General features: G+C 45.0%; 1 protein-coding gene across 2 annotated transcripts; it reads right to left on the bottom strand.

Moving 5' to 3' along the window:
- Window positions 1-1,287: 1,287 nt before the first annotated feature.
- Asciz (ASCIZ zinc finger protein) lies at window positions 1,288-11,071 on the bottom strand. Of its 2 annotated transcripts, XM_077646218.1 has the most exons (4): window positions 10,864-11,071; window positions 5,972-6,189; window positions 4,976-5,036; window positions 3,612-3,744 (listed from the first exon to the last, which is right to left on the bottom strand). In XM_077646218.1, exons 1-3 carry the CDS (start codon window positions 10,984-10,986, stop codon window positions 5,006-5,008), a joined length of 372 nt encoding a protein of 123 aa, XP_077502344.1. In that variant the 5' UTR covers window positions 10,987-11,071; the 3' UTR covers window positions 3,612-3,744; window positions 4,976-5,005. The 2 variants fall into 2 exon arrangements, with proteins under 2 accessions (XP_077502343.1, XP_077502344.1); XM_077646217.1 differs by lacking the exon at window positions 4,976-5,036 and having other exon boundaries at window positions 1,288-3,744.

Below are 11,071 nucleotides of genomic sequence, written 5' to 3' on the forward strand. Positions count from 1 at the left end.
CACATTGTTTGCAGCCCGGAATTCTTTGATACAGTTGGCCACAATGTGCTCCAAGAGTTTGCAGCATTGTGAGGTCAAAGAAATAGGGCAATAATTTTGTAATTTTAAGCGATCCCTTTTTGAATATAGGAACAATGCGAGCCACCTTCCAGTGATCCGGCAGCTCTCCCCTCAAGGAGGAAACAGAAAAAATTCTTACAAGATTTTACAATGCATTACATTAAAGCCAAAAACTGTTTGCTTTCTTCAGGCTTTTGACCAATTTCATTTAGCAATGGTCTCGCAATCAAAAGTAGTCCAGTCCGTATATATCAAATTAATTGTTATATCGAACAGTCAGACCACCCCTTGAAAATCCTATGCAAAAGTATAGGACTGTTCAAGTTTATCGAATTCGCGTTCAGCAAAACTTTCAATATATCCAACGAACCACACGCCGTGTCCCTGCAAACGCAGCTTCTCCCAGCAACACTTTTCAATCACTTTCCGCCCGTGTACACGGGTTGTCTGTGCGATCTTGGGCATTTTCTGGCAGTTCTAGCGCCGAAATGAGAGCGAGGTGAACATAGTGTGAGCTTAAGGGTGTCCTTTGGTCGCATACTCATTTTTCATGCCACATCGCATACGAGTTCCATCCATTTTGTGAAATGTACCACGAAGGGAATGTGCGAAATTCTGTTTTCTGCTTAATGCAGTCCCAATTAAGGTGTGCATTTTGACTGCTGAAGGCACTGCGAGCTTGGAATGAATGCTCATGTCAGATTATGTGGGTGGAAAAAAAAATAAGAAGTCCACATGACCAATACTTGAAGTAATATGAATCAGCAAGGTATTACAAAGCTGCCCAAAGCATTGTGCAAACCAACTGTACCGAAATACTAAGGAGACTATCCTATTTATAGTGTACTGGTAACAGAATTAGACGTCTTATGATTTGCTGTGGCTAATGTATTCTTGCTTTTAGGCTACAGATAAGCTTCGCGGTTCTTTTAGATATCCAGTTCTATATTGAAATATTTCGCAGTTTTCTTTGTGGGTTCGACAGTAAATTAAACATGACCTTAACTTCCGAGGATTCAATGTTAAACAGGAAATACAAGAGTTTAGGAAATCCGGAAACTTCTTACCTGCAGGTAAAAGCTGCTGCACATGCATTTCCATTCAAGAAACCCACACGTGTTATGAGACTGTCAAATGAAAAACACTCCGCATAGCCAAGGTTGAGACATTAGTGGCAACAAGAAAAGAGATAGCATCCCACAGCTAATGGTGAATATCACGCTTCACTGGCAACCCTTTGGATTTATTGTGTTCCACGATCAACAGATTTTTCATACACACAATCTGTTTCTTGATGAAAATGTTTGGTATATGGGGGTTTAACGTCCCAAGGCGACTCGGCTATGAGGGATGCTATAGTGAAGGGCTCCAGAAATTTCGACCACCTGGGGTTCTTTTACGTGCACTGACATCGCACAGCACATGGGCCTCTGGAATTTCGCCTCTATCGAAATTCAGTCGCCGTGGCCGGGATCGAACCCGCGTCTTTCGGGCCGGCAGCCGAGCGTCACAACCACTCAGCCACCGCGGCGGCCTCTTAATAATAATTGGTTTTTGGAGGGAAAGGAAATGGCGCAGTATCTGTCTCATATATCGTTGGACACCTGAACCACGCCGTAAGGGAAGGGTAAAGGAGGGAGTGAAAGAAGAAAGGAAGAGAGAGGTGCCGTAGTGGAGGGCTCCGGAATAATTTCGACCACCTGGGGATCTTTAACGTGCACTGACATCGCACAGCACACGGGCGCCTTAGCGTTTTTCCTCCATAAAAACGCAGCCGCCGCGGTCGGGTTCGAACCCGGGAACTCCGGATCAGTAGTCGAGCGCCCTAACCACTGAGCCACCGCGGCGGGCCCGGCGGCCTCTTGAAAAAGTGCACACACATGTATTCGACGGACGTTGGACATCACTGGCACTGGACCTACATTCATTTAGAACACCGACCAGGTTGGCACCAATACAAGAGGTAGCAAAACATCGAAACGCTATTATACTTGGGCCTTCTCGGCTATTTCCAAAGCTGTAAACCGCTGATCGAAGCGCATATAACTGCTATCCATTTTGTGAAATGTCCCACTAAGGAAATGTGCACAATTCTGTTTTCTGCTTAATGCAGTCCCAATTAAGGTGTACATTTTGACTGCTGAAAGCACTGTGAGCTTGGAATGAATGCTCGTCAGACTATGTCGGTGGAAAAAAGTCCACATGACCTCTACTTCAAGTAATATGAATGAACTAGGTCTACAAAGCTGCCAAGTTCTGCTGCCAAGTACCTTCCTAATGAGTAAGAAAATAGAAACCAAGGTTACCATTACAACAAACTGAACACAACATAAATTAATAATTTAAATTGATCCACTAGTTTGTGTCTGCATGTTGTTACAGCCCTTAGAATTTTCTACACCTGGTCTCAGGCAGTGCCACGGGCACACAAGCTGGTAGTCTCCTATCTGAGATTCTGCGTCTTTTTTCATGGTAAAATCTGGTTCCACAACAAGGTCATCCAAACTGAAATCAAGGTGATCCCATGGTGTCTGTGTCTCAATATCTACACTCTCAAAATCACAAAACAAAAACCCAGATGTCTGAGTTTCCATGTGCAAGACATCAGTGCCCTCAAAAGACACGTCTTCATTAGTTTGGGTTTCATTGTGTGAACAAGATGGAAAGTCAGTCTGGGCTGCTGTTTGCTGCATGTTTTCTATGAGAAGGCTATCAAATAGGTAATCTGTTTGCGTCTCGGATGACAAAATATGCCCAACATCATGCAAACTATCCTCCAAGCTTCCAGCCACCCCAGGCTCACAAATGGGAGCTAAGATAGGCAACATACCTGGCTTTGGAGAAATCACATCTAATCCTTGCTCAAGTGGAACTGCTGGAAGGCCTATTTGAGAAAAGCTTCCCCTTGGCCCATCTAAAAAGAGGGAGCAGGAAGACGGGTAAGGATTACAGAGGTCTTTCAGGAGGGCATCAGAGTCAAGTGTCTGTGTGGCTGAAGAACTCCTGGAGAAAATGTCCATCCACTCCTTGTAGGGTGTTGCACAACCATTGAACAGTATCTGGTCAAGGTCACTCCACAGTTCATTTGTTGCTATTTCCTTGTCCAGTTTTCGTGGCTCCGGTCTAGCGATATTACGCTTAGCACGTGCCTTTTGGGCTCTGTCCACAGCACTCTCAATTGTTTGCGTTTGGATGCTGCAGCGATGTCGTGCTTTCTTGCTCACTCCTTTGGATAACAATGGCTGGATGCCAGTGTGGTGAACACCAGACTCGTAGGTTTGCGTGTGCACCGCTGTCTTCATGGCTCTAGAGCGTTTGCTCGCCTTGAGTGGAAGGTTTACAAGTTCTGATGCATCCTTAGTAGAACCTTCCATACTGCAAGCTTGAATGCATGAATCCTTGGTATGCCTGCATTTGCATGACACATTAGTCTGGGAGCTTTGATGCACTTTCTCAATAGCCAGACTGCTTGAGGGGGTGTCTAGTCCATGGGAAGATAGGTCACCTACAGGGCTTGCCTTAGGAATGATGCTTCGCCATTGCGACGGCACCTTTGTTTGGCTCTGTGCAAGATTGTCCTTTGAATCACTGCTCCTTTCCCTTGGACTCTGGATGACAATGATAACCTGCGTTGCCACTGGCACAATGATTGGTTGCAACGACTGCCTGGAAGGCTGTCTGCGTCTGGAAAAGATGATAAAAACTGCTGTAACATGTCAACCTCAAAAACAGCCCCCAGAAAATGCACTATCACACTAGACACAGTGTATGCACAGGAAAGTGTTACTACCAATAGCAGTAGTAGTAGTTTCGTTTATGGTGGTATAAAGTCCCAAAGCGACTCAGGCTATCACGGGCACCGTAGTGAAGGGCTCCGGAAATTTCGACCACCTGGTATTCTTTAATGTGCTCTGACATCGCACAGAATTTTGCCTCGATCGAAATTCGACTACCGCGGCCGGGAGCAAACCCACGTCTTTCGGGTCAGTAGCTGAGCGCCATAACCACCGAGCCACCACGGCGCCTTAATAGTAGTAGTAGCAATAATACTGGTAATAATAACAATATTAATTTTTATTTGCAGATATCAAGCATCCTGGAAGGTGTGCGAGGTGAAACCTGAAGGCAAGTGCCCATTTGACCTCACCTACAAGGTTGGGCTAGCAGACACATTATGCACACAGCAAGGCTACGAAGGCAAAGACTGTGAATTATGAGAATAAACTATATAGACATAGGGTTCACTACGAAAGGGCTCAGGGGTTGATTCACTAGAACAAACAAGAAAATCCATAAAATTTAGCTTTATGCCTGCAGCAGAAAAAGAAAAAAAACAATCATGTGAAAATTTCTCCAGAATGATACTGCAAGTGATTCATATTACTTCAAGCAGACATTAACATAAAAATCAGTTTACTCAACTGTCAAATTAAGAAAGCAACAAGTATTTAACATGCAAGGGAACCACACCATTTCATGGCCTTTTAGAAACATGTTTGGAATGATGCTTCTGAGAGAAGCCTTTTTTTCAAGGTGTCTATTATATTCAAAAGAAAAGGTGTTCCAAGGCCTAGTCACCACTTACTATACCTATTTTCATTCTTCCTGTCCTGATGAAAATGACAGTGAGGCACAATTTGCAGAGAAATATAAAAAGAACTTTACCAAGGTTTTTCTCTTTCAATACTCTTTGCACTAGAGTTACTGTCTACACTTTTTAAAAAGCCTGGTTTGCTGTACCAAAACAGCGTTTACAGCATGTCATTATGATGACATCCATAATTCTTTCCACTTTCAGAAACCAGTCAGTCAAACAAATATGTAATACAGTCAACTCAGGATAAGCTGAAGCTGAAAACTGAAAATTTATTTCCATTAAGTGGAGTTCTACTAAGTAAAGAAAATGTTTTCGTACACGTGATGCCAACGGGACCAAAGCACCCATTCAAATGAACCAGAAGCTGGACTTAAGTGAGCTGAAATGACCAAGATTACATTGTATCAACAAGCAACCTCTGAAGTCCAGTATCTTAGTCATAGGAGATACAGCTACAAAGCACAGCTATTGAATAAGCAGGTGTAAATAGGCATGAATGTCACTTTTGAAAGCAAATGCATCAAATTTTATTTTTTTCCAGAGGTCTAGCAAACCTCTGTGCACACACTAAAGGCAATGAGCAACAGAAAGCAATGTGCTACAAGTATGGCACATAAAGTGTAGCAAATCATCTACTTAGTAGAGTTCAAAATGACATCTCTAAATGTAGTTTATGGCAGAGAGGGGGTAGGCAGATGGTTCCTTGACACTCACAAAGTGAACACGGGAGGGTAAAGCGTCGGGGTGCGTGCCAACGTTTCGACAAGAGGATTTGCCTTTGTCTGGGCAAAGCGTTCATCACTGTCGATGTTTAAATAGGTTTTTCATTCCAAGAAGGAAGGCCAATGTTTCGACAAGAGGACTTGCCTTTCTCTAGGCAAAGCGTTCATCCCTGGCGGGGATTAAATAGGGTCTGCACTCTGAGAAGGAAGGCCCTCCTCCATGAAGTGAAGACCCTATTTATACCCTGCCAATGATAAACACTTTGCCTACACGAAGACTCCTCTTCATGAAATGTTGGCAAGCACCCTGAGGCTTCCCCATCCCTTGTTCACTTTGTACCTCTAATTGTAGCATGTTTTAACCCCTTGAACTAGCATGCAGTGACAGGTCATACACTGACAACAGCTTAAATATGTTGGATGCAGAAGTGTCCACTAGTCATTAAGATAGTTTTTTTCATTTCTAACAATTACTCAGGGCACCCTAATAGTAATGAATATAATGGACATCAAGGATGGGGTCCGCTGACCAAGAATTGCATGCTTTTAAACAGGCATTTAGAAATATGACAGTTTAACAGTTGACACTGACTTGCATGCATCGCCTCGCTTCAGCTCAAATGGAAGTGTGTGAGAGCGGCGCCTTGCATGAGTCAGCAGGGCCTCCCTGTTCTGGTAGCTTGCTCCACAAGAGCAACGCCAAGACGTTCCACAGGTTGCCTCATGGTGTTTAGAAAGCCACTCTGCTCCAAATCCTTTCCCGCATTTGGAACATGAATACTTCTTCTCAGCATGAACCTTGATGAAATGCTGAAAAAAAAATGTTAGTGAAGCACCAAAAGAAAATAAATAAATGGGTATCCAAGAAGTAATGACCGCCATGAGGTCCAAGCGCTTGAGCATATGTACTTACATTCGACCGCTCATTGCAACTAGTGCAGCTTGTGCTCTTTATCTGTGCGTATGAGTAAACATTTACAGTGTTTGCTGGGAGTAACAATGGGCACAGTTGGTATCGCAAATGAAATTTACTGCACTAAAGACTACTCATGGCACTCGTAATCATCAGGGTGGTTGCAGCATAACTAGAACAAGGACAAAGAATGGAACCTTGTCTTCCTGGCTCTACCAATTCTGCTGCACCCACCCTGAAGCATGAACCAACTAGCTCAGTTAACCACCCTTTTAACATGCACTTGCAATGACGCTAATGACGAACAGGAAAACTTTATCTGAAGCAATGAGTTTCTGAAGCAGTTTTCTGTCGCTAGTACTCTTTTCATTAAAACACATCACGGGTGATTCATTCAATCTTAGCCCAGTTTGGTCTGTGCTCACATCGCAACGGTTTGGTCGAAGACCCTTTTCCCAAGCGTCTCACCCCAGAAAAGCCGAGCACCAGGCCGGGGTAAATCTTGTACTCATTAGAAAACCGGTGGGCACCCGGCGGCACTGGGGTTAGAACCCAGCATCTCCTGAATGCGAGACAATTGTCATCAAAGCCTGCATTCTGGTATATCAAGCTTGATTCACTCGCAAGGCAGAGGCGCACAGCCAGAAAACACAAATATCCAAAGAGCGGCCTCAGAGATGAAACGAACGATCCATTCAGTCTCGGCCAATTGCAAGTAATGGAGGCACGAGGGAGCATACCTCGGCAAAATCACAAATGCTCACTCAGTCTCACTCAAAAAAAGTTTGTCAACCTACGAGCTCACTCAAACTCACACTCACAGAGGCCTGGGCTCACTCTAACTCAAACTCATTTATGATCAAAACTCACTTAAGCTCACTCAGACTCACCACACATCCGGGATTAACCACTCATAGCGACTCACGTCTCACTCAGACTCACGACTCATCTGAGCTCACTCATTTCGACTCATGTGGACTCACTCATTTTGACTCACGACTCATCTGGGCTCATTCATTTCGTCTCACAACTCATCTTGACTCACGCTCACTCGCCCATTTCAACTCATGACTCATCCAGTCTCTCCTTGACTTACACGATTCCTATAAGCCTATAAGCTCACTCATCGGGCAGATGAATCTCCTTTACGCTCAACAGCCCATATTACGAGTATGAAAGAACATTTATATGTGGCAACTATGGCACCTGCACTTGTACTTTTTATGGTTTTTTGCTCTAGAATTCACCGACGATTTAGTCAACTTCTAGAACACAGATAAACACTGCTTTTGGTGTTTCAATATTTTTCCTTTATTGTCTAATTTTTATTGTCGCTATGCTGTGCTACCCTTGCTCCAGAATTAATCCTATTATCAAGCCTTTAAATGGGGGTATTTGTGTTTGAACCATATAATACGCCCATCTCAAGAGCAGCGAGAGCCTCCCGTAAGGACTTTAGAACTGCTACGTTACTGTTATGTTACTGCTATATACAGTTGTTACAAACTAATTTTCCTATTATACAGTTTTTATCCTCTGCAACCCTTCTTCCTTGTTATTCCTTAACGGATCCCATCTGGAGTATATTGTTTAGTTTCATTGTCAGGGTTGCATCCTCTGCATTTTCTTTCTTATCTGCACTTGTGCCTAGTAGGGTGTGATCAGCCCACCAATCACTATGGGTCCAAGCTTCACCGATTCACCACGGACATACAAACATTTGTGCAGCGGTGCGGCTCGCACACATCTGCAGGTAGGAGACAGGCGAGGCTCGCCTCCGAAAACAGGCCCCCTAGTTCAGAAAAATTACGCGGGCACCTAAGGAATTCCTATGATGCATAAATGCAAGAGCACTGCTTGTCTCTGAGTTTTTGTCGGGCACTTGGGAGGTGAACATTGTTTCGCTGCAGCAGCTGACTTCGCATGTTTCGCTGCGTTAGTCGTGTACTTAATCGGCAATCAACTGCTGACTCCAGCCACGCTTTGCTGTCCCGCCTGATGGTGTAGACACGAGCTATTCAATTGAAGGCCAAATCACCGCGGCGGCAAGTACTTTCCCTTTTGTGTAATATCTAGCCATGTTTACATGAATACATGAATATGACAGGGGCGCATAGTATTTCTTAGTGTATCTCGCGGAGGCAACATGCCACTGTTTACATGTGCATCAAGTCATGCGCGACAGGGGTATCTCGCCCATGCGGCGAAGGCGGTCAGCCGCTCCCATCTTGAGCCAACATCATCTAGAGAACTTTGCTTGAGCTTGGTCTGCTTTGTTATCTGAGTAAGGGGGTTTTGTACCCCAGGCAGGAGGAAGGGTGCCTCCAGACCGGTTTCCATCCATTGTGAAGTAGTCTTGCCCTTCTCGGAAGGAGAAAGTCACATTAATGGTGATGACGTCACGCGCATGTGGCATCTCTACCACGGCTTTCTGGCTACGGCCCGGTTTTTGCACAAGACAAGTAATGCTCTAGCTTCAAAGGACACATGTATTGCAGTCTTCCTCTAGTGAAACAGTCAATCACCCTGTTCCGGGGACTTCTAGCAAGCGAGGTGCGCTCAGGGTGGCATGGACAGCAACGCCGCCAGCATGCGGTAGGAGGGCTCCACGCGACAATGCTGTGATATCTCTCGCAAGGCGTGGTACGTGTGTTGAATATCACTGGCCCCCGTAAAGTGATAATCACTGGAAAGCTTTCTGGGCTTCTCGCCTGTGTACTTTAAACAACTCCCCTTTTGAACAGCTAAAGAGGCACCTACCCACTTTCTTCTCGAACAAGACTGTGAACATTTTGTCTGCGAAGGAGGGTTTTCATTTGGAGCGCACTCAATAGCTACTTGTCCATGCAGCAACACAGAAACGACGTTTGCGTCTTTACAAGTGAGCACAATCGGATAGCCGAGCATTCCAAGGACTCAGACCATGGAACCAACTTTTATGATAGCATCATCCTCGGGACCGTAGCAAATTACCATAAAAGGCTCTTTCTCGAATCTTGGCACATTCAAACGATCCCTACCAAGAAAAAAAAAAACCTGCCATCGACCGTCCCGCACCTTTCAATCATCCCTTTCCTTCTTTCGGCCACTTTGTGCCCTACCATGAAAATTTAAAGATATGCCAGTCACTGAGGAACAGAAGTGAACGAATAAATGGTTTGCAAGAAATATTTGCCCGCGCTTGTCTTCATGTCGTCTTTCTCCGTTTGGTTCAGCGTTTGGTGGACTTCGTGCCACGCTGTAAATTCAAGGCTAATTTTAGCATTTTCATTACTATGGTATGGCGCGGAATAATTAAACAAAAAAGAAATGCGCATTTAGTTTCGACATTCGCATGTATGAATTCCTTTCGTCCAGATACGGCCTAGCCTTCTGACCGTGTGTCCAGACGGAGTATGTTTTGGGATATTGTATGCATAAAAAGAAATAATTAAAGGTCAAAAATATGGTGCTATGGGTAACAGACTGGGTAAAAGGCAAAAAAAACTAACACTGTGATGCGATGAGCTCTTAACTGCAGCTAGCCTGTAGGGAGGCCTGCCTGAGAGGCCTAGAAGCCTGTAGCTGCCCCTCAGGAGACGCAAAGATCTGAGGTCGCTGCATGCCTTTTGCAACTAATTAAGAAACAGCAAAAGAACTACAGCAAGCGCGTTGCAGCTAGACACAGGTAATATCCACTGAGACCAAGCTCGTGTTTTTATAACCTAAACTGCAACAGCCACAGAAATTACATATCAAGAAACAATGAAATTGCTTTGCATCATCATCTGGATTAGAAGCTTAAGTATTACGAGTGCACAGGAAACTCGACCAAACTGACCATGGCTGATAAAGATCTGATGTGACCCCGGACTCACCTAGACTCATATTATCTGAATGTGAGCCCGTACTCGCAATCACTCAGATCATATCTGAATGTGAGACCGGACTCATGACACAGATCACGATCTGAATACGAGTTCGGACTCACGACTCAGATCATGATCTGAACGTGAGTCCGGACTCACGACTCGGATCATGGTCCGAACGCGAGCCCGGACTCACTCACGACTCATGATCTGAAATGAGCGTGAGTGAGCCCGGGTGAGTCCGCTAATGAGTGAGTTCGCCTACCTATGCGAGGGAGTAAAGGTGGTGGAATCTGTAACTGACGGCGCGAGAGTCGGAAAAACCTGCATCTGCTACTTTGCACCGGCAGCGGATTGATGGCAAAACCGTTCCGTATCCCGGGTGATCGAGCGACAGTGTATGCTCCCCAGTGTGCCGAGAAACCGCCATCGCCGTACACGACAGGCACTGACTAACCATACAGAAAACAAACTATTCTACAGAAACTTGATACTAAAATTCGAGGCTAAATGACACTTATGTGTGAAATATGAGTGTTAACAGGCCAGCGGTTCAGCCGGAAAAAGGATTCGTCTTCCTGAGGTAAGCACCAATCGGTACCTTGGAAGCCAATACGTAATAAGCCACAAAAGATGCCGCTTTGTTGTTTAACATGATTACGCTTGCGGGCGTACATAAATAAGCACAAAAAATCCAACGGCACGACGCTTCGTCTATCATACCTGTGTTAGAAGCTTCTGAGACGTGAACAGCTTAGGCTGCCCGTCCCGCGAACAGCAACTAGACACAGTGCAACAGAAGCTCTTCCGGGCGTTGGGCAGTTGCGGCTCTGCCTTCGCTTTCATGGCTGAACCAAGGCGGATTTACTTTGGCTGCTTTGGCTGAACCACGACTGACCGCCCATTCACATTTACAGACGAATGCCTCCTG

The sequence above is a fragment of the Amblyomma americanum genome, chromosome 1, assembly GCF_052857255.1.
Source record: "Amblyomma americanum isolate KBUSLIRL-KWMA chromosome 1, ASM5285725v1, whole genome shotgun sequence".
NCBI lineage: Eukaryota > Metazoa > Arthropoda > Arachnida > Ixodida > Ixodidae > Amblyomma > Amblyomma americanum.